The following is a 27,480-nucleotide window of genomic DNA, read 5'->3' on the forward strand; positions in this document are numbered from 1 at the left end:
GAGGTGACCCAAACTCGCAACCCTTGTCACAAGCCCGGCGTCCTACCACCAGACTACCGTGCCTCAAGACTGTTGACAATACTATCAAAGTATCAATCAAACAGATATAAACAGAAAAGATCAAACTTACATAGAACTAAGGAGGATCTTATATTGGTAGGTAGCAAGATCCTTCTGGGATCATTTTGGCATATGGTCAGATACATGAGGCATATTTTTAGGCAATTGTTTATGAGAAGTTGTCAAATTTTTGAAACCCTTTCATTACAATCTTTGACTTGTAATATATTGAACTTTTCTTTATAATTATTATAACATGTTGTTTTGGCTGTGTTAACATTTTAAAGTTCATGATTATTGGTTGATTGATCGGCTTGTGGGGGAAAGGAATGACATGTTTGATTTAAATGTAACAAGGAAATTTATTAAACACTCAGTAAGGAAAAATAACAACGCAAAAATATAACCAAATATATTTTATTAAACAAAATCAAATTTGCACACAAGTATTACATGTATATATCACAACACAAAGACAGATTGACAGGAGGTAATAATGGAGAGCAACAGTTAGGTTGTTACATATATACATGGCCATGTATGCCAGAATCTACAAAGGAATTTAAAAACAAAAACAAACAAAAGTTGATGGTATTTTGTTCAGATCCCACATAAACCTACCCAGAGACTAATTTGAGAAGTCCAAGTTGTTCTGGCATTATGGCCAGGTCTTACATGAATGAACTTTACAAGAGACTTAAGTTCATTACATAAAATTTTAAAACAATTTCTCACTGAAAATAACATAAACAAATATGATCATTTTGTACCGGTACTTGCTACTATTTTAAATTAATTGTAGCAGCGCTCTTTAACTTTTTAGTTTAAGCATTCAGCTTAATAATACTACAACAAACAGTTTAACCAAGTAAAAATGACCATGTAAACAGGTATTGGATTTCAATATTTCAACAAATGTATAAAACATATAGAAATGTTAATCACAGACATAGCAGTACAAAAATAAAGTTATCATTTTCTACAGACATTACACCTAGCGAATATTTGATGTGATACAACTTTTTTATTGGTAAGAGATGGTGCACACTAACAATATGTACCACTGTCTTCATTGTTGTCCCTTATCATAATACCCTACAGAAAACTGGTCATGTTTTCTTCAACGCTTGCCCTTAGGTCACCAGAACTGCTTACAAAATGAAGTTCAGCCAATGTCTAGAAGTATTTTATATTTGTTCTGGTCTTTCTCTGACTCTGTAAAGTATAAGATGAAACATGTTCTAGTAAATCTAATCAAAAGAAAACAAGAATTCCACAGGAGTGGAAGTGTCGCCTGCTCAGCGCTTTTAGTGAGAAAAGGGTTTTGGCTTGAGTTATCCCATAAACAAGCAAAAATTAACGGCAAAAACGATGAACAGTGTTGCTATGTCAAGTAGTGATATGCCAAAACGAGGAAAGTTGGAACTCGACAGAAAAACCCATAAAATGTGTTGAACATTATTGCTTCTAGTATTACCAAACAAAACTTGAAAGGAATTGATTAAAAAAAAAAAGTTCTTGCATTTACTACACAATGCCCTTATTTGGCAATAAAAGAGGCATAACTCCACCAAATGCATTTAAACTTCTGAAACGCAAACTCGTCCGAGCTATATTGGTATGAAATATGTGTACCAAGTTTGAGTAAAATCAACCCAACGCAAGGGAACTCAAGTTAACGCATGGAAACCTTGATTCGGATGACGCAACCGTCGCCAAAGTAATACCTATATGTCCCCTCGTGTTGCAGGCGACACAATAAATGACATCTCAAAGCAAAGATTACACATTTACATAATTTCTACTGTATACAGTGAAATCTATTGTTTTACATTGAGAGAGGAATTTTTGAAAGCTCTAGCTTGACATTTTCATATACCTGAGTAGTCCCTCCGATATTGTATACATATCATTTACATGTATCCAGGTATGTTATAGAGCTTAAAATATTGCTGATGTTTACAGAGTAATCTACTGTTTTGCACCGAGAGATATAACTACATTTTACACTGATTTAACAGATGCACAATTTCACTAGCCTGGCTTCTGGATTTATGTATGTCAGGGCTGGAGAAAATTTTCAATGTTTACTATGAATATATAGGTCAGGCTGTTGAGAGTCAAAATCAGCCTGTGGCCTAATACTGAAATTGTTCACCAATTAAATATTGCGAATGTTTACAGCAAGAGGTATTTTTATTGTTAACATTGAAAAATTATGTATACTTTTACTGTGAAATATTACTAGTAATCGTATTGATTTTTTTAAAAATTTGTGACAAGAAATATGATTTACAATGAGAAATAATGCTACTAATCTGTAATTACTTTGATATGAGGCCTTGCATACCCTGGGACAGTTAAAACACATACCCGTCTCCGACCACTGGACTGCTTATTGAAGGTCTCCTTCCGTTTTAGCCTCCTTTCTCGCTCTCTCTCTCTTTTTTGTTTCTCGTAAACTTCAGATTCTTCGTAACACACAGGTTTTGCCCGTCTGCATTTTCTTTTTGTATTTAGCTTATTAGGACTATTCTGAATATGAGACAAAAATGACAGATTATAGGTAGTTCAAGGCTTTGAATTCATCAGGTTGGATATGTTCACATTTTTTTTCACCCATTTTAAGAAGAAAATACAAAAAAAGTATGAATATGAACTGTGAAACCTTTGATGATAGAAGTCTTATAAAGATTCATCATCTAGCTATAAATACTAAATTGCCAAGCAATCATCCAGGTATATATATATAGTCAATTTTTTATAATGCTTGTTTATATCATGTATAAAGGATTGGAATAGGCTGTTACTTTGTGTGACTAACTTGCTGTGGCTGTAAGTCTTGTACAATGGTGGTGATATTGTTGCTAGATGTGTAATCTTCTGCGATGTCCAGAAGATAATCGGCCACATTTAGGTCACTCAGGGTTACATCTGTATATCTATGCAGCTCCTTATCCACAGACTCCACAGGCTTAGTGTCATCGTCTGAAACAATAACAAGGGAAAGTGGTACATAAAGGGCCATAACTCCATAAATTAAGGTTGAACAGTGGTAGTTATCAACCTTGTTTGAACTATCATGATAATGTACCTTCCTATTAACTTTGAAGTTAACCTGTTAAGAAACTACTTGAGGTATCGAGCTGACACTGTTTTGACAATTGAATGAAGGGCCATAACTCCATAAATAACGGTCTGACAATTACGGTTATCAAAAACCACAGTTTAATAAAACTCAAATAGACTATAAAAAGATTCGTGCTCTAGATAATATTTCTCAAATTCTTTAGAACTGAGGTATTTTCATGATCCGAAGCTTTGAAAATCTTACCAATCATTTGGAGAATGTCAAGTGGAAAGAAATCTTGACTTCCAGGTTTCACCTCAAATACATTTAATGGATCATTTAACAGAGGTGTTAAGGGGACATCAAGGTTCTGTAAAGACGGCCTGAAAATTTAAAATATTAAATCTATAGTTTGAGAAATGATTAATGCACATTGTTATGTGTTTTAAATTACTTCACACTAACAAATACATAATCCTAAATCAGACAGCTAGGCCAATAATAAACAGTTTCAGATTTCCATCCCATTGACCCATGTTTTTGAGTTTTCACACATCTTTTTTTTTTTACAAATTGAACTATTTAGCGTATAAATATAAAGTAAATTATCAAAAGGATCTCCTATGTCTAACAAAGTATTAAAGATTTTTTAGAAGGTGAAAATCTGAGGCACAAAATAACTTTATTCAATCCTATTAAATCATTATCTGTAACAATCTTATACATTTATTTAACTGGGACATGCACAAAGACTTTGATGTAACATCAGCTTATATAAATTTTATTATTTCTGTTTTATGTGTAATAAAATTAAGAAAATACAACCACAAATAGTATTTCCAGTTAATGTGTTATCTTAATAATATATACAATTATAATTACCAATTTACATTCCTGTTCAGCAAACATGGTGTCTGATATGGCATTTGATGTGTTCGGTTGAAGTTAACTTTTGGAGTTGAAGGTTGACTGTAGCTCATGTTTATCAACTTGACATCCTTCAATATGGGTGTTTGTAACAATGATCGGGTGTATTTACCTAAGCCACTGCCTTCAGTTTCTGATGTATTCAGTGAACAAATTATAGGTTCAGAGAGTTTTACTGGGGACCGATTCTTGTAAAAAGGTGATGATCCAGTTTGGGAAGCTGGCTTTTTGAAAGTCTGGCAGAGAGGTGTTCTTTGCACAAAGGTTGGCATTTTCCGAGAATGTTGTTTTGTTTGTAACTTCAGACGTCTCATTATTTGCGCCCGTTTCTTCTTCATTTCAGCTTCATAGATTTCCTGAAAAGTCAAAGTTAAATACAGTGTAATTATATTCAGTCACATTACATTAATGCCAAAAGTTTTCAAAATCAAATTCAGAATGACTTCCATGTTTCTGAGATTGTGTTAGACATCCAAAAGTAATCTAATTATTTTACCATTTTTGTCTCACTAATAATGACTTATTGATGTCAAATGATGCCTTGTCATATTTTTTCCACTGTGCAGTACAGTACTGATTAGTAATGTTATGAGAATTTTTGTATTTGAAATGAATTACCGGTAGAAGACTTTCTGCAGTTAAGCTTTCAATATTTCTTTCCTCACACCAATACTATTACCACGGACTTAGATAATCTAATTCCGTGCTATTACTAAAGACTAAAAGAGACGCATACAGAAACTGTACTTAACTCTTACAAAATCTTTAGGTTATTTACATCGGCTAGCGACAAATATGGAATAAGAATACTAATTTGCTCATTCTCCTCTTAAATAAACTTTCTACTCAGTTTCCTGGGTGTTTTTTTTTTGTCTGCTGGATAAAAGACGAAAGATTGTCATTTGCAAAATTGACTGTCGCCCTGTACAGTATATGTCTATACAATATAGAGACGTGCACTTCTTATTTTACCTGAAACGCATGATCAATATCCTTCCCTGTGAACGTTTCCAATTGATTATTAGAAAGGGTATTTAAGTAATACTTTGCGGGATGAGTCTTCATCTTAAAACAAATGACAACCGAGTCGTCTGCCAACGGGAGATCGCACTTCCGGTAAAAGAAAGAAACGATTGCGGGAATATTTGAAAACATTTATTTACGGAAATCGAGTAAGAACACAACGTATTAAGTAATCTTTCGATATAAACATTTCAAATTAAAAATAAACACAGTTATGCTTCGATTAGTCCGATGTAAACATACATAAAATTGGTCGTTGGACGAAATGTAGCATTTTCCCGGCATTACTCTAAATTTCTCCGATGTTGGTTTTAATTTTATTAATACATGCTCTGCTTCCGGTTGAAGCAAACGCAGGTAGTTTTGCTTTTGGTTTCTAGGTAACGTAATAGTAAGTTAGTAATCTACTCACTGTATGAAGGAACGGAATTAACATTTGCTAATATATTTTTCTTTAAACATATTGATTTTGTTGTTGTAAAATGATTCCAACTATGAATACTTATTATGATATTTTCAGCTGCATTTTACCACCAGCTTAGATCGGGTCATTTCGCCAATAAACACGTTCGTCCGAGACGTGGTTTTATTGATTGATATTAGTTTAATTAAAAACTTATGTTGCTACAAATATGTTGAGAAATACTGATGTTGAACTTATTTCATTTAAAGGCTTTATGTGGTCATATACTGTATTTTGCAATTGGCTATGTATTAGGTCGAAATGACTTCTTACAAGATCTCGCTCTGAATCTACTCAAACAATGTTAGAGATTTTACACGTTTGAAAACTTTTGACAGGCGCCATGTGACCTCGTCACTATCGGCAAAATAATATCCGATAGAAAAAAGCCCAACCAGCGGCCTCTTATGTTATAGGAGTAGCTCTGAATCTAGCAATCGCCATCATCCGGTCATCATTATGATTACTTCAAAAGTTGAGATTATTTTGAACTACATGATCTGTGATTGACTCCCGGTATTCATAAACACGGGCATAATAGATAATAATTACTGGCATATATAAGATAAGGACGTAATGTTCGAAATAGATTATGTAACTTGTTGCAAATGTCTGAAATACACATATCTGATATGGGTCACAGCTCACATAAATATACACAATGTTTATGTGTGCTGTGAACCAAATGATATCGTAATTTATTCTATGTAAAAATATTATTTCACAGCACATTACCTGGTAAAAAGAGAAAAAAGTTATAAAATAAATGAATGCTCAAAAACGAAAGAATGCCAAACTGCAAAAACAGAACACTGGAAGTGTTGATGGAAAGACCAAGAAGAATGATACACTGTCAAGCAACAGGTACCAGTATTTAGATTTTATCATACAATGCATTTTTAGTTAACAAAATTATAAGAGTAATTAAACTAAATCAAACAAAACATGTAAATGCTGCTCGTTGGAATTGCTAGAACCACGGACTTAGATAATCTAATTCCGTGCTAGAACATGCAGGTGATCAGCTGAATGTCCCGATGGATATTAAGTCTAAAATAACTGACTGTCTCCTTTAAATTCAATTCAAGATATTTTAGTGTGAATTAATGGAGGGATCTGACTGCAAGCAAAGCCTATATTGGTTGCATTCCCCGTCATCTTCACCACCAGACTAACTCTTGGCCTGTTCTCATGCTCAGGTAATGAATAGGCTGACCTAGACTGACGTCGGTCCTGGCGCCTTATCACTGTGTCTCTAACAGGCCCGGATAGAGATCAGCTGGTGTGCATCATGACCCTTACATGAAGATTTAAAAATAATAACAAAAACACCTAAGTAAAACTCACACACGTATCTCATACGATATCAAACAATTATTAATAGAAATATACCTAAGCTTAAGCCCTTTCAATTTTACACCAGAAATTGATTAAACCTCTACAAAATATTATGAAGATATATAAGCTAGAAAGCAATAAGTTACGCTATGATATCATGCAGGTTCAGCATACAACAAGTAATATTATTAATACAACACCTGAAGTTCGATATGGCGACTTGTGGCTTCCATACTTTTTCATAAATGCATACGTACTCACCTGATCACACTGTACTATATACATAACATAAATATACGCTATAATATGTAGAATTACATATAAAACAGATATCAATATAGATGGTTACAGTGAACAATAACAATAATATTTTCAAAACATTCCTAACAAATCATTATACACTATGAAACGCATGACCGAACCGCACGAGCGAACATATGTTTGCCTAGGATATTTATCCAGAAACAGAGATATAGAAATATTCCCCACAGTCTGTTATCTGTGCCTGTACATGTTTAAATTCTGCACTTGCAGTAGAATAGAGTAAATAAACTCGGCGAACTTATGTCCCGCTTGGACTTAACCATTTCCGGTCACACCCAAAACTACGGTCGCTCCAAAGGAACAACGAACAAACAGCAAAAACATATATAAAAACAAATAAATACACACATTCATACGAACGTGACGCCAATTTCATTATTAAAGCAATGAACATAAATGTAAATATTTTATAGTTGAAATGGACGGAGCTAGAACTGAGCCCGGAGTAGAGCTGTAACCTACAAACATTTTTTAGATTCATTTTGTATATTGAGTCTAACTGTACTGTATTTGTTCCTGTATGCAGAAAATCAACCTCCCCTTAACTTCTGTTTGGATATAAGTATATATAACTATTGGATATAATACCGCCTTTTATTTATTCATTTATGTGCACATTCAGATGATTATCTTCTTGCTTAATGTATAATGGTGATTGCAAGCCTTTTTTGTTTAACAATTATAACTAATACTATTATCCATATGTTTTAAAGTGCCATAGAGTAATTTTACAAATAATATAAGACGCTATATTAATGTTGTATGTTATTATTAAAATAAATGTTGTATATAATTATTAATTGTAAAACAGTTAGCAAAGACAGTTCTGTTGACCAGGTACAATGTAGCGCAATTGGTTAAAGCAATCAGTATATAAATCTACCATATACCATACCATAGAGATACCATATTTTTTAGACCTTTATGCCAAACTCAATGAAGAGCTTTACTTATGTCATTAAAATACATATCTGATTTCCTTACATTTATCTAAATTTTTCCTTTTTTTTTGTCCCATCAGAAAACTTTTTAAAGCGGATAAAGTCAGTTATTTTTTACTAGATGCTTTGGGATGTAGCAGATCTGGACAAAGTTGAGTAAAATTGTAGTTCAGCATATATATAGACAATAGATAAGGATGTATATATGTAAAATTGTAGTTCAGCATATATATAGACAATAGATGAGGATGTATATATGTGTAGTGAACAGTTCAACACTTACATTTTTTTTTTGCTTCAGAGGTTTTCAGATTTCACATTCCATTTCTCTACAATTTCTAGTTCTTTTGTCAAATCTTAACTTTTTAGAGTATTTGTTTTTCCATAATATGTCTTAAGATCAATCCCATTGGACTTTTTTGTTTTACCTTAAAGATTTTTTTACATTATCATGCAGGGACTTAAGTGAGACTGTTCTCGATTGCTATTCATTATGAAAAATCACAGCACATTCAGTGACAAGAAATATGTTTCAGGAGTGACGTGAGAGGGGGACGTGATTTGGAACTGAGTTTAGTCCTAGGACTTGTGACATTTAGCGTGTACTACACCACCCTCTACCCGTCTCTGCCTGGAGGAGACTCAGGTAGGGTTGTATGTACAATACTGTTAACAGAGCTCAAATAGGAAAAAATCAATCATTACAACTCAAATTCTGAAATATTGTTCAGAGGAGTGATTATATGAAAAATAGGCTGAATCTTGAGCATAATCTGTGTTCGAATGTTCAGAATTGAACATGTTTTATTACTTTGTCATTACACAGTACAAATAGAAACAGATGAGCAATGTAAGTCATATGGGCCTCGTGTTTTGAGTTACAATCACTGCCATTAAAAATATGCAAAATTATCGATATTGATTCTTAACTATATTTCTATAGATACCTAGCTGTAAGTTATGTAAGTTGATTGTAATGCTAATTTTTCCACTATTTGCAAGGCAAAATTGTGTACAACTATTTTTTTTTAGTATTTTATTAATATAAGATAATAAAATTATGAGGTTTTTGTTACTATAGGAGAACTTATAGCTGCTGCACAGGAACTGGGGGTATGTATTACACTATTAATACTAGGCAAAACTCAATTAATTGATTTCTGTACATTTTTGTCCAAATATTGCATTGTATTGTCAAAGAAAAATTCAGCAAATTTCTTCAAAATTGTTTGTTTCAACTGCTCTGTTGAGTGTTTTGCTTTAGAATTTGCAGAATTTCCGCCACTCGGAATTGACAAAGCAATTCATAGAGAAAATTTGGCAACAAAGAATATGCTAATTCTATGTTTCTACCGTGTGTATTTTTGTATTTTCTGTATCTGTATCAATGTTTTGTATATATTAGCGGTAAAGAATGAAAAGTACGAAAATACCCAGTGTGAAAACTTTACAAATCAATTATTTTTTTAAATACTTCTAAATGTTTCCTACTTTGTGTTTTTGTTCAAACAGGAAAGTTATTATAACATATTTTCATTATATTGAAAAAACTTACAAAGGAACAATTATACTGTGAAATCTTTGTATTTAAATACAAGAGGTCATATTAGTGTTCACCGTATAGGAATTGTCTTCTGTAAAATGGCTAACTCTGTCGAAAATGTTTACCTACCATAGCAAACTTTCTTAGGGTTATTTGTTATTTTTGTCTGTACAGGTAGCCCACCCTCCTGGATATCCTCTGTTTACCCTGCTTGCCTGGTTGGCTATACGGCTGGTGCCAGGTGGTAGTGTGGCATGGCGCGTCAATCTACAGACAGCCACGTTCGGAGGGCTAGCCATAGTGTTTCTGGCACTCACCATCCTCAGGTACAATTATTTTTGAAGTTTTATAAATATCAGTGACCATGACGATGTCTGATTATCAAAATTACTTCAATCAAGGTACCTTGGATCTTACATAAATTGAAATTATAATGAACCATATTTGAAAAATAATTATGTTAAAACCATAATATAAAGCTATTCTATGCAATGCATTAATCAAATTTGAGCAATGAACAGGATTTAAGGAGTTCTACTGATTTCAAAACCTGCCAAAATTAGGTAAATTTGGCAGTTTACATTCTTATACCCAGCTGTTGGCTGTCAAATGGATAATGAGGGGAGGGAACTCTGATAGACGGGGATTGGTGAAATACTGTATAAAGATACATTTGTATTTATAGACTGACCCGTCGTCCGTCAGCGGCTGTACTAGCGGTCGGAATATGGGGTTGGTGTAAGCTGACCTGGGCATGGTCTATCACGGCAGAAGTCTTTGCCCTAAACAACATGTTTGTGGCCCTGCTCATGTTGGTAGCTCTGCAGTTCGAAGACTCCACTAATCAGCACCAGATCAAGGTGGCATTTACATGTCTAGTGTTTACCAGTGTGTAACTCAAATTTCTGCCTTGTGAAGTTAGACATTTTCTCAAAATTGTTGGTGATCCTTTTGTGGAAATTGAAAAAAGAAGTTGTCATTGTTAGAAATAAATATTGAAAACTGGAATAGCCTCATAATTTTGGATTAGAACATGATGTTAGAATACAAAGGTGTCAGATTAGATAGGTTTTACTGTATTCATTTGTATGTAATTTCAGACGTCAATGCTGGGATCCTTTATCTGTGGCCTGTCACTTTGTAACCAGCATACCATGGTCGTCTATGTGTTTTGTCTGGCAGTCTGGGTTCTTTATACTCTCCACAAAAACCAGGTAAAATATTTCATCATTTACTCATGTAGGGCTCAAAGCAACCTTTCAAAATCAGGAATCCTGGTCATTTTACTGTACAAATTTTCATTCGTGTGAGTGATCCAAGCTCATAACAAACTGAGAATATACTAGACAAGCCACACGAAAAAATGTGGAGAAAAAAAATCTGCAATGTACATTATCAACTCTGCATAAACATTTCACCATTGTTCTGACAGACTACATCTTATTACCAAGGCAGATCAAGGTGTTTTCAGACAGACCATTAATTTGAAGGATTTGTATGATGCAGTGTATCCATAATGATAAAACTACATTGAAGCCTAATATTGATTTTTTTCTATTTCAAACAACTTCCTTTTGTCATTTTTCAGATTCTGACTCTCAGTGTATTGATTAAGGTTGGCCTTTCCTTTCTGGCTGGACTCTTGCCATACATATATCTACCTCTGTCCAGCTGGTTTGTGCAGTCAAGGTGGACCTGGGGTGACCAGAGGTCAGTGGCTGGACTACTGACGCACGTGTTGAGGAGGGAATATGGCACATTTGATTTGGTAGGCTGACTGCAGAACAGAGATGTGACATTTAGAACTGTTTTCAAAACTTTTCTTGCTTGATATCCATTGACAAAGCAATGTTTATCATCTAGAGTAATCAAGTATGTATTTTAATCTGTTTGCAGGGTAAAGGAGAGACTGGACAAGGATTGATATTTGGTCTCAGGTATGACAACAGGGAGAGGAATATGTTACTAATGATAAAAGAACAGTACATTTACTTTATTTTAAACTTTTATTCATAATCTAAGGCATAAAAATACAACATTTTATATATATGAGAGCAATATGTTTATGTGGAGAATCTTAAATGAGTTCTCATTTCATATGACATTTATTAAATTAGTCTAAAAAAATCAATTTAATTAGTGAGGCTCTGATCTGCCAAGTTAAAAAGAAGATTTTTCATCAATCAATTCTCACTTGACCAGAGCCTTCTTTGACCACATCTGTCTATATTATACTTGTCCAGAGCCTACTTTGACCACATCTGTCTATATTATACTTGACCAGAGCCTACTTTGACCACATCTGTCTATATTATACTTGACCAGAGCCTACTATGACTACATCTGTCTTTGTTATACTTGACCAGAGCCTACTATGACCACATGGTCAGTGACCTGACTCCAGTTGTCTGTGTCCTGTTCTTCCTGGGGTTGGTGGCTGTAACTTACAGGTACTGTTATTAAGTAATAACTTCTATTTAAATATGTTTTACCGATCCGTGTAGTTCTGAAAGTGTCAGCTTGACACTTCAATCCTTTGAGATGAGTAAGAAATACATGTAATGTGTTTTGTTTATATGTTTGTTTAGGTTATGGATTATAGAAGAAGTGTATTATATTTTTGTTAATGTCACATTTTCAGAATAGGATTCATCAGTTTGAAATTAATAATAAAGGCTAAGTTTGTTTTTAACACAAACAGGAGTTGAAAACAGCCCGGGTCAAGTTTTCAATTCCTGTTTGTGTTAAAAACAAACTTAACCTTTATAATATATGAGTTTTTTTTTTTATTGTTTTTTGGTATCTTTTCTAGATTTCGCTTTTGTATTCCATAAATATTTCCACATTATTTTCGAATGCAGCATCAAATAAAATTTGCATGCTTCAGTTATAAAAAATAATCAATCAAGTAAAACCTTTAATGCTGTCCATATAGAGAAGTTCCGCTACAATGAGCCCTAAGTACATTTCGTCACTATTTCCTTCAGGCATCTAAAGACAACGGACAGAGCCCTAACCGTATTCCTCAGTATGATGACCATATACCTGGTTTTGTTTTCTTGGCGCGCAAACCTTGATCTGAAAAATGCCCTCTACTTAGGAGTGGTAGGTATTTATACTGAAAAAAATCTGAAAAATTAGAGTAGCACCTCTTTTAAAATGTATACAGGTCTAGCCTTCAAACTATATCTTCCTGTTTAATTTCGTTTGTTGCAAGCCTTTTTAGGGAGTTTTATAATTTTCAAATTATTCCCAGTAATATTGCTGAAGAGGATAAACATATCAAATAGTATGACTGGTGATGCAGTGGTCAATCTGTGTGCTTTGTAATCAAGAGTTAAGGAGATCATATCTCCATGGTGAAGATGTTTTTTTGTAATAAATATGTTGTTTTTGTATGCAACCCTTTGTGATATAGTAACTGCGCAAGTGTTTCATTGTTGAATATATACTGTAAGTGAATACTGGTAAAATAAGTCTGTTCGTGAATAATATAAAAGCACCTGATTTAGGTTTTGATTAGTTTCAAGTCATGCTATATATTTGTAAGATGTGTTGAGTTTGTACTGTACCTGTACATCTGCACTTGTGAATAAATGCATATGGGTGTGGTTTAAACAGCGCAGAGTTAATGTAACCAATATTTATTTCTGTTAAAAAATTTCATTTAATATTTGTATTCCATTCAATTATTTTTAAATGATATAATGTATTTTCTTTATCTTTAAAAATAACTTTCCAATCGAAATAAGATGAAATTAATTCTATGTGATTAAATTAACAGTTGAAATTCTGCACAATTTGTATGTTTGAGATTTTATATCCAATTTTACACATAAATTATGGGGGAAAGAGTTGAATGGAATTTATTGTAAAGCTGTTAGCATTTCTGATCTCGTAAGAATGAGAATAAAATTTGATGTATTTTTTTTTTCAGGTGGAAAGATTCTGGATGCAGAGCGATTTGATAGTGGTTACCATAGCAGCTGTAGCCTATAGTGATGTCATCAAGTACGTTAAATCAGTAACGGTCCAACAGATTTGACATAAAATTATTGTCAAATTTTGATGTGTATAGTTGAAGCAAGTTTTAAAAAAATGGTTTAATTTCAAGGATATTAATCATATAAGGAAACATATCATCAATTCATTTACCCAGTAAATAAGAAACATATAATTCCAAATTTGTTTTTGTGCTTTGTTACAAGTACTGTGATTGGATAATAGTAGCACATGTGACCCAAACAACAGTTGTCAATATTAGTACAGCTGCTCATGTGGTGTATATTTGCAAGTAAATTATCCCCCATTCATACTTGCATGGACATTGGAAAAATCGAGATTCAGTCCTTATATACAGGTTCAATGTAAAACAGAAGTACATCTGGATGAAAAGGTGCGCTGTCTCACATTGCTTCCCTGATCGAGATCAGCACCACTATTTATATATACACAGCAGAAAATGGGATTTATGCTTATAATTAGCCATTGTCCATGTTTTACTTCAGATGTTACATTTTATGATAGTAATACTTGAAATGAATTAGGTAAATGGTCAGAACACCTACGTACTGTTAACGATCAACATAAAAGAATACCAAGTTTATCACCGTTTCATTGCTGCAGCTATTTGCTCGGGATAACAAAGATGAACACAGCCTACGTAGAGTATGCGAGACCAGACGTAATTGTAGCTGTTGTTTTATCTATTTTCCAACTGGTAAGTAATTCAGAAGATTATTTCCTTGGGATGTTTTGCTGTACTACCTTTGGAAGTTAATTTTAACTTTTTCAAACTGTATAATTCCCCTCAATGCTTATAATTAATTAGAACTATAAATATTTATTAAATTTTTGCCAGTGAAATATTGCATTCGATCAACTTGATAAAATTGATATCTTTCACACGGTGACAAATATCAAAAGTGATATTTTCACAGTGTGAAATATCACTTTTTGGTATTGACCAATCATAAAGGTATCTTCTATTCGCTGCATTCAAATGCAACGATTTTTTGTTCAGATTCAAATGAAGCGACGGTAGAAAAAGTGGTTGTTATGTTGAATGTTTGGTACACACACTTAAGTATTTAAATAAGTATACAATTAATAACATTTAACAATAAGCAATCATATCAGAAAATAGCAGAAAACTTCGGAATTGCATTAAATATTCCATTTAAAATGATGTGCAGCCTTGTTGTCAAGCGTGACGGCATTGAGATTCTCTATTAATATTTGTATACATTAAAACTGAACAATCTCACTACTAACACGGATATGTATCATCACCATAGCAACGCCATTACAATGTGAGTAATCACAGTAACAACTGGGTCATCCATGAGTTTGGAGAAGACATCCTGAGGACCATGCCGCCTAACGCCAGCATACTGACAAAGGGAGACCTTCCCTCCAACACTTTCAGGTAGACTTTCCTGTACTGCTGACATAGATAGACTAATCGGTAGTTCAGACAATACATTCAGGTAAACTATTAAGACAAAATATTTTGGCCGTCTAAGAATTTATAAAATTGCAAGCATCATAGACAGCAGTTCTATGAGGTAAAGATTTCTTTTATACCTACTAAACAATTTTGGATGAGATCTAGGCCATGACCAAGAAAAGTTTGCCTTTTTTTTCTTGTGCATGATCAAATGAAATGAAGGGGAAATCGATAATATCAGATAATATTGGTGGAAAAGTAATTCTGTTGTAAACATTTTTTCTGAATATTATACTCTTAATTAAATGATGCACATCATAAAAAAATTGTATAGACAGCTCAGTCTTTGATGTAAAGGATAAGATAAAGGATGCAGTTGATCACATTGATAATTCATGCAACATATTTAAGTATAGAGAATTCATGTAATAGACTCAGATTGATTATTTAGAAAATTGGTTCTGTAATTTAATAACTAGCTGCTTTTTTTATATAAAAGTCTTTGCATATAAAACATATCTCTTCCTAAGTAATCAGACACTAACGCTTTTCTCCTTTTACAGATATTTACATTTGTGTGAGAATATTAGACCAGACATTCAAATATTTGATCAGGAGGTAAAGTATAAATCACTTTTATGCTGTTGTGTTATCTCCCTTTGTCACCAGTGGCAAAAGATTGTTGAATTTTCATAAACAATCCACTTTATTTGCCATACTTGAGAAATATGGTCTTTTAATATTGTCATTTAACGTTATGTTATATACAATATCTTAAATCTATAAAATCAAGGTCACCCCTACGGTGTATGTACAGTATATATTTATGACTACATTGTATCATTCAAGTATCTCCCAGAGACTAATTAAGTAATCTTTTCTAATGATATCACTTCAGGTTATCTCTCCAAGTCTAACAAAACTTATTACTCAAAGACTAATAAAGAGTGTCTAAAAAGACTAATTCTGTGATCTATAAGTTTAATATCTCCCCAAGACTAATTCTGTGATCTATAAGTTATCTCCCCTAGACTTATTCTGTGATCAATAAGTTATCTCCCCTAAACTAATTACTGATAAGTTATTGCCACTAGACAAATTAAGGATTTTCCCTTAAACAAATTACTTTAATTATTTCCCCTGGATTAATTACCTAAATTATCCCCTTGGACTTCTTATCAATCATCTCCTCTAGACTAATAACTTATCTCCCCTAGTCTAATAAATTAGGTTGTCTCTCCAAGACTTAATATCTCTTGATATTATCACTCAACTACCTCCCCGCAATTTATTGCTTAAAATATCTATAAAAACTTATTACTGCAGTTATCTCCCCTAGACTGAATACATAAGTTATCATCCCTGAAATTGATATACAGTCGAACCTCGTTATCTAGAACTCTTTTAACTCGAAGACCCCGTTTATCTCGAAATATTTCTCCGGTCCCGGCCAAACCTCTTCTTTATCTTAGTAAATAAAACTCTGATAATTCGAACCCTAAAAAGTCGAAAAACTTGGATACCTCGATGTAAGATATTGGTTTCGATAGTGAAATCCAACATCAAAACATTGTCTACTGCATAGCGTTCAAATTTCCTTTTGTCACTATTCTTTGATACAAATAAAACGCAAAGGTACAACATCTTGTCATTCTGTGTTTATGAACATTGGTCACAAAGCATGGTCATGCATAAAAGAGTTCTACAGTAGAAATCACAACCTAGGACAGCTTCACGGGTTCATGTTTTTACAGGAGCCAGTATGGCTTTGAAAATCGATCAAGAGACTTAAGAACAATACGATAAAAAAAATCATACCAAATTTATGAACCCGCATAACTCGAATACTCTGATAAATCGAAAAAAAAATCACGACCCTGTCGACTTCGAACGAGGTTCGACTGTATTTAAATGATTTAAAGAAGTGATTCCAGGTGGTCTGTCAACTAATTTCTTTACCTTATCATCTGTGAAAACATAGATTATCTCCCCTAGACTGACATACCATCCTATACTACATAGATTTTGACATACGAGTGGTCAGTACCCATGCTAGGATGGACAATGCCCGGGATCACATTTCCAGGGGACATGTTCCATCTGACAAACGCCAAGAGGACGGATGGCAGAATATCTTTTACATTCAAGAGGTTTCTTGACGTCAACTATGACAAGTATGTATCAAATCCCGAGCAATACAAAATCTGTTAGTCAATTTCATTCAGTGTATGATTCCAGTTGAGCAAGTTCAAACCAGCCTAGCTCTCCTGTGAATTGAATTTGGCAATCCACAGAAATTAACCGATTCATTGAGAAGGTTTCATTTGAGGTTACGAAGTAGGTTCCAATATGACAGTCAGTGATAAGATGTCATTACAGATGGTCCCTTGATTATATGTAGATAGATGTATATTACCAGTTTTAAACAGTGTTTCATCAGTGTTATGTATTATTACCAATTCTTTGTTACCCCAACATGTAAAACTTGTAAATATATATAAAAGAGATAGTATGCATTGTTTTGCACATTTTATGACTGAAATCTGGAAAAAAATGTTTCTTTTCCTATTCAGTTTCCGGATTTACACCAATGTTCTCCCCAGGCTGTTTTAGCGTAACAGTACTGTTACGCATGCATATTGAGCTGCTACACATCATCATTTTACCGTTACACATGCATTTGACCGTTACACATCAACTGACAAGTTCTCACAAATCATGATAGGCCTAACCTCTTTTCCCTTTTCCAATTAGACTCGCTCTTATTAGACTAGCTTTTTACCTTCCATGGTCAAAATTCAACCAAAATTTTGAATTATATGGTCCCCAGCCCCAAGAGGCCTGAGGGGCGGGGCCAAAAAGGGACAAATTGAGTAAAATTTCAAAAATCTTCTTCTTAAGATCCAGATATGGTAGAATCAAATACTCTCCATAGATGGAAGCGTCTTAAGGTGCTTAACCAAAATTGTAAAATTCTTGACCCTGGGGTCTCACGTTTGTCCCTAGTGGGGTAAACTTTACTTTAGTTTATATAGGGAAATCACATTTTGGACCAACATTTGTTTAATTTCCCATGGAAGTAATTTAATTTGGGTTAGCATTATCAGTATTGGATAGCAGTTTGATGGTATGCACATATCAAAATTTATTATGGCAAATGATACTTTGAATATTACATGTTGATAACTTGATTGGAATTATAACCCCGAGTTGACAGTTTGATACTTTGAAAATTTTGAGCCAGCCCTACCACCAAGGGTGGTAGGGCGCCCAAAGGGGTCAGTGTCTAAAATTTCTTCATTTTCCTTGTTTAGAATCAGAGGTGCTAGTTTCAAATACTTTTCATTCTTAAATCTGTATGCTAGATATTGAATAAGGTTGTTTTATTGTATTGTGTCACTTTTAATAATACTTCAATGTTTTAAAAACAATTAACAACTCTCTGTATAAATATATCAGAACTTGGGTGACTGTTAAGGCCCATGGGCCTCTTGTTGTTCTCTACGATCGACACCCTGATCAACGAACTCTGCCCTGCGGGAAGATTTACCTGTGGGGATGTGAACTACATATAGGTGTGAAACGTGAACAATAGACCACAATTACCAGCGTGTAATTCGTCTAATTGTCATAATGTGTTTGTAAATTTCCGAATTGACATCATCACAGTATATTGATGTATCAATGAACTTCTAATCGTTTCTGTCCATGCACTGAAGACTTAAGTCCTATTGTGGTTTTTCTTTCCCCTGTAGAGCCCCAATTTTTGCCTGTATTGGAACACAGGAACACGAGAACTCCTGGCAGACAGGGTATACTTTGGTACCCTATGGGGTGTGCAGTCAACTTATGAAGAAGGGCGCAACTTTTGACTTGACAGCACACATCAGATCCGTCAGGAAAATCGCACAGAACTGGACGCATCCACCTGGCGGGTATTTAAATTTTTTGGAAGAATATCATAATTTGTGCACCTTATAGGTGAAACAACAAATGATAGATAGCAAGTCTTTCTCTAATTCCATATGTAAGCAGCCCTCTGTCCATAGGTACATTAGGGTCCTGCATGGGAGTATCTTCGATACCAGGAGTTATGCTCACTTTTGCTCTCTACACCCCTCAAATATGTCATAGCAAAATCGAAGGCTCAGTGCGCAGCACCTTGTGGATGAGACGAGAAGACTAGTTTGGTCCTTTGATGTACATCAAAAGAATCTTGCGGTCACGTAACGGTAAAAATTGACAGGCTTTGAAGTCGGGCCTCGTTCCTTTGTAATCTTCAAAGGACAGTTATCAGCCTAGTGATTGGTCAGGTTTTTTTTTACCTTACACCAATAAAATAGCTAGTCTCATGCCTGCATTTTTGCTATGACATATTCCAGGAGTGTAGAGTGCGAAGGTGAGTATAACCCCTGGATATCGAGGATGGCAATGGAGATGCGGGTGTCCTTTAGAAATCATGCTGTCCGGTCTTCACTGAACGCCCGTCCGTCAATCCATCCGTCCACACATTCGTTTACAGAGATTATATCAGAATCTAAATGCCATTATTTTGGAAATTTGACATGGTGGTACATAGTGATATGTAGATGTGCACAATAGGGGTTTAAACAATTCTAAGGTCAAGGTCATTTACCTAAAATAGACCATATGGGGTTGGCCTTCATCTCAGAATTCAAAAGACTAATAATTTTGATCTTAGACTAGATGATACACTGGTGTATGTAGATGTTATGTTCAATAGGGGTTTAAAAATGTCTAAGGTCAAGATCACTGTTACTAAAAGTAGACCATGGGGGTAGTCGAGCCCATTGCGGACCTCTCCATGTTGTAGTTTAGAGACTGATCGGAAGAACAAGAACCTTTGGTTTTGACGGTTTTTGTCATTTTTTATTGCTCTTTCCTCACAATTAAGTCCTTGACTGATCTTTTCCAAATTTCATTATGTAGGTTTCCTTTGATTCTTAGTTGTGCATGATCGGGTTTGACACTCCAAACAATAGTCTTTATAGGTATTTGTAAGAATTTGCATACCCTGAGGAAGATAGATCACATCACATATAAAGTGTACCATGTAAGGAAGATATCTCTGACACAAGTCACATGGTTTGATGTAGCATGTATCCCTAAGGGTAATAACTCTTAATATAACCATATTTGTAAGGCCCCCTATTACCTTAAAAGTTATGACTTAACCTTATGGAAGAAAACTTATCAGTAATTCCTGTTTGCAGATTTCCTGAAACGTCTTGGGAGCGTGTGGCAACAGATGAGATGTGGAATGCTAAGTAAGTATACTGGGTGCTCCTGATTCGTATGGACGTTTGAGGGTCAAATGTCAATACCATTTACACTTAATTACAAATAAACGAATATATAAATCACCCCAGATGTTGAAAGTTAATTATTTAATTAAAAGAAACATGTTGACACTATAATCATTACGGTGTCAACATGTTTAAATGTTTAAATCACTTCATCATTGTTAGTGGGTACTTACTGCATGTCCTCAAACAGTAAAATTTGTTTAAACTAAATACCACTGATGTAGTAAGACGAGGAATAGGGATAAAGATAATGCCGTCGCTGGGGCTCAAACCCTCCGCTCTTGGCTCTACGATGCTCTACCGCGAAGCTTAAGGGAAATTCCCTACAACTGACGCTTGTAAGAAAACCTAATCAATGCCCATCTACACTGAGACTGATAGTTTGTGATGTGAGTTTCCAGACTACTGTCGAGTTTAATTAATTCTACAAGTTAGAGCAATACTCTGTTGATCTGCAAACCATAGCAGAGGATCTGGTTTATTCAGGTTTTCAGATAAAACAAGGGTCAGTTTAGACAGGTTACATTGTGATATTGAGGATTATTATCATTACAGAATCAGCACAGCATTCTTCCTGTATGACAGGTCCCAGGCCTCTGACAACAAGCAGGAAAAAAAGGCAGCACTCATTTCTTCTTACCAGGTAAATAATAAATCCAGCAGCACTCGTTTGAGACTAGCTCCAATCCTCAAAGAAACAAGAACTGAGACATACTGTCAAAATTACATTGTACATCCATTTCTGTCCTTTTTATACACCCGTCAAATTTGGCAACATAATTATGGTATGGTGTTGGCCGGCCGGCCGGCTGGCTGGCGTAAACTTTTGTTTGTCCGGCAATCTCCTCCTACATTTTTCGCCCAATCTCTTTGAAACTAATTGGTATACATCATAATCATGATATGAAGTTGTGTCTCCCTTAAAAGAATTTTGATTCGACAATTTTCCAAAAGTTTTTGCCCTCTGTTCATTTCAGTATTTGATTTTTTGTCCGGAGATTTTCTCCTACATTTTTAGCTCACCTGGCTCGAAGGGCCAAGTGAGCTTATGGCATGGTGCGGCATCCGTCGTCCGTCCCGCATCAACTTCTTCTCAGTAACCAAAATGCCTAGGGTGATGATATTTGGCTAGAAGCATGCTTGGATGAATGACCTTCATCAATTTTCAAGGTCACATGGGGTCAAATATGTTAAAATCTTTAAACAACTTCTTCTGAATAACCGAGAGGCCTAGGGTGATGATATTTGGCCAGTAACATGCTGGGATAAAGGACTACCAAGTTTGTTCAAAGAAATGACCTTGACTTATATCCAAGGTCACAGGGGTCAAATATGTTAAAAAACATTTAAACAACTTCTGAAGAAAAACCAAGATACCTAGGGTGATGATAGTTGGCCAGTAACATGCTGGGATGAAGGGCTACCAAGTTTGTTCAAATAAATGACCTTGACCCACTTTCAAGGTCACAGGGGTCAAATATTTTAAAAACCTTTTAAACAACTTTTTCTGAATAACCGAGAGGCCTAGGGTGATGATATTTGGGCAGTTATATGCTGGGATGAAGGGCTAACAAGTTTGTTCAAATAAATTACTTTGACTTATATTCAAGGTCACAGAGGGCAAATATGTTTTAAACATTTAAACAACTTCTTCTGAATAACCAATAGGCCTAAGGTGATGATATTTGTCTAGTAGCATGCTGGGATGAAGGGCTATAAAGTTTGTTCAAATGAATGACCTTCATCTTTTTTCAAGGTCACAGGGTCAAATATGTTCTAAACCTTTAAACAACTTCTTCTTCTGAATAACCAAGAGGCCTAGGATAATGCCAGTAACATGCTGGGATGAAGGACTAACCAAGTTCAAATGAATGACCTTGACATATTTATTTTAAGGTCACAGTGGTCAAATATGTTTAAAACCATTGAATGACTTCTTCTTTATAAGCAAAAGGCCAAGGGTGATGATATTTGGCCATTAACATGCTGAGATGAAGGACTAACAAGTGAATGACCTTCACCCATATTCAAGGTCACAGTGGTCAATATATGTTTAAATCTTTAAAGGATTTGTTCTGTATAACCAAAAGGTCCAGGGTAATGATATTTTTCCAGAAGCATGCTGGGTTGGAAGACTATAAACTCTGTTCAACCTAATATTATAATGTCCTTGTTCGACATTCAAGGTCACAGGTGTCATATATTTAAATCTTTTAATAGGTTCTTATGAATGAAACACTGATATTTTGCCTGTAGCTGTATTTTAGAGATGCAGGCCCATTGGGCCTCTTGTTTATAGCATGTCAGCTAATCACTCTTAGAAAGATGCAGATCTTATTTCAATGTAAGAAAGTATATAACACTATATGACATTCGACGGGCGTATATTGTTCCGCCCCGCGAAACTCTTGTTTTTATGTTAGATATACTTTGCCAGTAACAACATATTTCCAAGATCCCAATATCAAGATGGCCATTGTCGCTTCTGATAAGCTGAGACATATATGGCTGAAGGTTTTGTTCTGTCAAAACAATAACGTACATACTAGATTGTAAATGGTACTAAGAAATCCCACTTGGTCAATAATAACATGTTATTTAGATCCATTAAACTGAGATGGTCTACATTGCTTCTCATTAGCTGGTATTTTTATTTTGTTTGACTTTTTTAGTATAGGAGGATTGTAGGAGGCCTGGTAGGACGCCGGGCTCGTGAACGAAGGGTTGCGAGTTTGCGTCACGGCACGCCACTGTGTTGTATCTTTGAGCAAGATACTTTATTTCGCTTGTTCCAGTCTACTCAGCTGTAATTGAGTACGTGGTTGATCAGTGCTAGAATTGTTGAATGCTAGCTGTTAGCAGCCGAAATGGCAGCTCCGGCTATATGCTCCCCAAGGGGTTGAGAAAGTTATTGGCTGGTTGCAAAGGCCCTATAACCACTGATAATAATTTGTGAGCTGCTTTTAGGCGACCTACGAACTAGGTTGTGATAAAGCGGTATATAAGAACCTCAAATTATTATTATTATAAGGTACCTGTCAGATCACAAATGTCACACATGATCACTGCACTTACATTAGGTTATTTGGGGACAAATATTATATGGTTATAGCATATTACAGCCCATTCTGACATGTCAGTGTCTTGTTTACTTAAATGTTGCTGTTTTATGTTTTGTTTTTAGAAAATGTATAGTATTTCATGGGGACATAGTTTTGTTGAAAATTTGTTCTGAAGATATATTTCTAATATAAAGATATATATGATTCTGGAAAGGTGTAACACATAGACATATACGTCTATCCTAAACTTGTGATCCGTGTAACAGTATGTGTACTTGTAAGTGAAGGTCAACGTTTCATCTCATCAAAGTCATCAGAGATATTCAAAGAACTATATCAAATTAAGTGTTTAAACTGTATATTATCATTAACAATGTATAATAATTTGCAGCAATTGTTTTGGTCAGGAATTTTGTGGAATACAAAAAATCTACGGAAACTTTTCACCGGTACGTAATTCTTAATGATTTCACAGTAAATGTAAATCTTCCATTCCCCAGTTGTACACGGAAGCCCTGAAGAACAATCCTGGGTTTCCGGCCTACTGGCACAAAAACTATGCACTGGCCTGTGAGAAAATGCTACATACACCTCACGATTACGACAAGCAGAGCTTGGCCCGTAAAGTTGTCCATCACTTTGAGACATTCCTGAAACGTGACCCCAATGATCCGGACAAACAACCAATCACGGAAATCATCGAAATAATGAAACAGAAGCTCAAATCCTGACAATGATATGTTTTTGGTGTTGACAATTAGTGCTTGCATAATGATTTAGATTTATTATCAGCTGGTGACACAACCATGTGTTTATAAACATGCTTCATATATCTTTACATAAGAATGCTGGATTTAATATTTATACATATTTTTGTTTGTACGAGTATATATAGGATCTTGAATGAGTTTTCATTCCATATGAGATTTTATGAAACGAGTCTTAGGAGTTTTCATTCTTTGCGAACCTTGGCGAGCAAAAATTAAAACTTTGAATTGAGTTTCATAAAAGCTTGTATGAAATGAAAACAAATTTAAGATACTTTTTATTACATAACTCAGAAAACTTACATTTTGACAGGTTTTAAAGCCATATTGTAGAGGAGTTATCAAACAGAGACAGCCATTTTGTTAGCCATTCACAATTTATGACGTCTAGTCTTTGTCCATATTATGAGGTCACAGTCGATTTCTGACTGGCAGAGCCAATGAAAAATGCTCCAGTATATTACACAGGATAACAGGCCGATTATGTGATGAATAAATATGTTTTACTGTCACTATGATAGCCATTGCGTGTTTGTTAAAAAGACGAAGTCTGTAAATGTCTTATTAAAGTTACATCTAATGTAGTTCAGGTCTGTGACAAAAGTGGACGTTTTCTCATTCTCTCCTGTCCTTACCCAGAACACTGATAATCTACCTTATATTAAAGATCCCTGTACCACCATGTTCACTACTTTATTTTATTTCAATTTTGCGTTTGTTTAAATATAGGAGCTGGTAAAGTGTTTTTTAAAAATAAGTTGTGATATTGGTATTGATGAGAGTGATTCAAAGAAAATTCATCAGACTAGAGTTTATTTAGTCTCCTGTGTTTTTGTGTTTTTAAGTATACTTTTATAAGTAATCAGGTTTTTTTTGCTTTTAAATACCTGTCATTTCCATCTTGGAAAGCAAGACATAATGTATAATGTAACTATGGTAACATACTATTCAAAGTATTCTTGTGTGCTATACAGTTTTTGAAAATTATAAACGTAAGTGACATAAGTTTAGTCTCATTATTTTCTCATTATCAATGAGGAGGTAACATTTAGTTTTAAACAGGGTTCAAATAGCTTAATAATGATCAACTTCAAAAATCTTTCATTGGTGAATTTTTGTCACCAATATATTACCATAAATGGTCTCATAATGATCATATTCATGTATCTGTCTTTTCACGGTCATCAAATAACCCAAGATACTTATACATGTATAACGATACTGTTGTCTGTAAGGCTATTGGTCTATCTATCTATTATACTCCACAGACACCAAACTGTTTTTGAAGAATTGTCTGTAATAGAAAATGAAGCACAGTCAATACATGTAAAACTGTATATGATAGTGACCAATCCTTCCAAGAAAATTTTGTATGAAATTATCTGAGGGATTTAGATAAATTTGTGTGAACAATACTGTAATAAGAAGGGCAATAACTCTGTCAAAGATCAAGTATTTATTTCTACATGTAATATCTTAATTTACATTAAATTTAAGAGGATGTTGAAAGTACTTTCATTTGCTGTCAATGTGGCACTTTTCAGTGTTTCTATAAATGTACCATAACGTGAACAACAAGATAGTAATGCATGTGTAAGTCACAAATAACTGGAATTTTGAAATAATTTTATTTTTCCTCAACAATGTTTGTATTTTCTTCAACGTGGATTAAGATACATGACTTGTGATAACATAATGACTCCCGGCTGAGTTTGGCAAACAACCTAAGATTATGAAACAGTTTTCCCTTTGAACAGAAAATATCCTGTGATTAAAATAAAAAAGAACAAGATAGCAATGTTCATTTCTTCAAGTGAAATAAATTATTTTCGATACTACAACTTTTTTTCAGAGTTTTTATTTCACCCCTAGAAAAAATACCATTTACATAGAAATTAACTTGACAAAATATATCTCAATAAATCCTTCTAAGTCTTTGTGATGAACACTCCTCACAAAATAATGCAAACAAAAAAAAATAATTAAGAAATACCATACACAGAACTTTTTGTAAGGTACATGTATTGACACAATTTTCTTTACTTGCATGACCTGTGATTTATTTATTATTTATAACTGCAACAAAATAACACAGGATATATTTCTAATGACTTAATTGCAAGTAACAGAAAGTACCTACATGGTAGATTTTGAAAAAGAAAACAATATTGCTTACATGTATGACAGCTTTTACATTATATAGCAGTTAGACTGACATCATCCTTGATACTCCAGGGGTTATGCTCACTTTCACTCCTTGCACCCCTGGAATATGTCATAGCAAAATTGAAGGTTCAGCTTGCGCCCACTTGTAGATGAGACGAGAAGACTAGTTTGATCCTTTGATGTACATCAAAAGAATTTCGTGGTTGCATACGGTAGAATTGACTGTCTTTGGTGTCAGATGTTGCTCATCTGTAATCTTTCAGCCCTCGATTGGTCAGGGTTTTTTCACCCGAGACCTATCGAATAGTTAGCTGCATGCCTTCAATTTTGCAATGACATATTCCTGGGGTGCTGAGAGCGTAAATGAGCACAACCCCTGTGTATCGAGGATGGGCCGATATAAGTTGTGTAAAACATTGTTTGCACATTCTTATATGACAAAGCAAAAGTTTATTCAAATTCTTCTCTGAAGAAAAACGTTGCACAAAAAATGTAACCTGAATCGCTCACCTGGTATTAATCTTACTTATTATCTCAAAAGTGGACTAAAATAAAGCTACAGGCAAAATAACAGTGTTTGATTTAAAAGATATAAACATGCGATACAAAGTCAAACAATGACATTTAGTTTAACAGTGTATAGCCTTTCATACTACCAGCATGCTTCTGACCAAATATCATTACCCTGGACCTTTACATTATTCTGAAGTTGTTTAAAGATTTCAAAATATTTTATCCTTGTACATGTAACCTTGCAAATTGGTGAAGGTCATTCATTTGAACAAACTTGGTAGCCCTTCATCCAAGCATGTTACTGGCCAAATAGCATCACCTTAGGCCTCTTGGTTATTCAGAAGAAGTTGTTTAAAAGTTTTAAACATATTTGATCCTTGTGACCTTGAAAATGGATGAAGGTATTCATTTGAACAAACTTAGTAGCACCTCATGCCAGCATGTTGCTAGCCAAAACATCATCACCTTAGGCCTCTTAATTGGTTATTCAGGGGATTCGTTAAAAGA

At 34.4% G+C, this 27,480-nt stretch overlaps 2 protein-coding genes across 4 annotated transcripts; one reads left to right on the top strand and one right to left on the bottom strand.

The window, feature by feature from the left end:
* Window positions 1-471: 471 nt before the first annotated feature.
* On the bottom strand, window positions 472-5,324 carry LOC110456804. Of its 3 annotated transcripts, none has more exons than XM_021507766.1 (6): window positions 5,030-5,317; window positions 4,013-4,413; window positions 3,395-3,513; window positions 2,885-3,048; window positions 2,434-2,595; window positions 472-1,275 (listed from the first exon to the last, which is right to left on the bottom strand). In XM_021507766.1, exons 1-6 carry the CDS (start codon window positions 5,210-5,212, stop codon window positions 1,237-1,239), a joined length of 1,068 nt encoding a protein of 355 aa, XP_021363441.1. In that variant the 5' UTR covers window positions 5,213-5,317; the 3' UTR covers window positions 472-1,236. The 3 variants fall into 3 exon arrangements, with proteins under 3 accessions (XP_021363441.1, XP_021363443.1, XP_021363442.1); XM_021507768.1 differs by lacking the exon at window positions 5,030-5,317 and adding an exon at window positions 4,554-4,666; XM_021507767.1 differs by lacking the exon at window positions 472-1,275 and having other exon boundaries at window positions 2,504-2,595; window positions 2,871-3,048; window positions 5,030-5,324.
* Window positions 5,325-5,418: 94 nt separating this feature from the next.
* On the top strand, window positions 5,419-27,216 carry LOC110456803 (transmembrane protein 260-like). The gene is made up of 19 exons (XM_021507765.1): window positions 5,419-6,407; window positions 8,683-8,792; window positions 9,228-9,259; window positions 9,864-10,015; window positions 10,375-10,549; window positions 10,790-10,903; window positions 11,278-11,457; window positions 11,586-11,626; window positions 12,056-12,139; window positions 12,677-12,794; window positions 13,627-13,700; window positions 14,316-14,409; window positions 14,987-15,117; window positions 15,702-15,756; window positions 17,161-17,312; window positions 18,894-19,073; window positions 20,373-20,426; window positions 21,021-21,108; window positions 24,028-27,216. Exons 1-19 carry the CDS (start codon window positions 6,310-6,312, stop codon window positions 24,256-24,258), a joined length of 2,163 nt encoding a protein of 720 aa, XP_021363440.1. The 5' UTR covers window positions 5,419-6,309; the 3' UTR covers window positions 24,259-27,216.
* The last annotated feature ends 264 nt before the right edge of the window (window positions 27,217-27,480 follow it).

This window comes from Mizuhopecten yessoensis, unplaced genomic scaffold, assembly GCF_002113885.1.
Source record: "Mizuhopecten yessoensis strain PY_sf001 unplaced genomic scaffold, ASM211388v2 scaffold8849, whole genome shotgun sequence".
In the NCBI taxonomy this organism is placed as follows: Eukaryota; Metazoa; Mollusca; class Bivalvia; order Pectinida; family Pectinidae; genus Mizuhopecten; species Mizuhopecten yessoensis.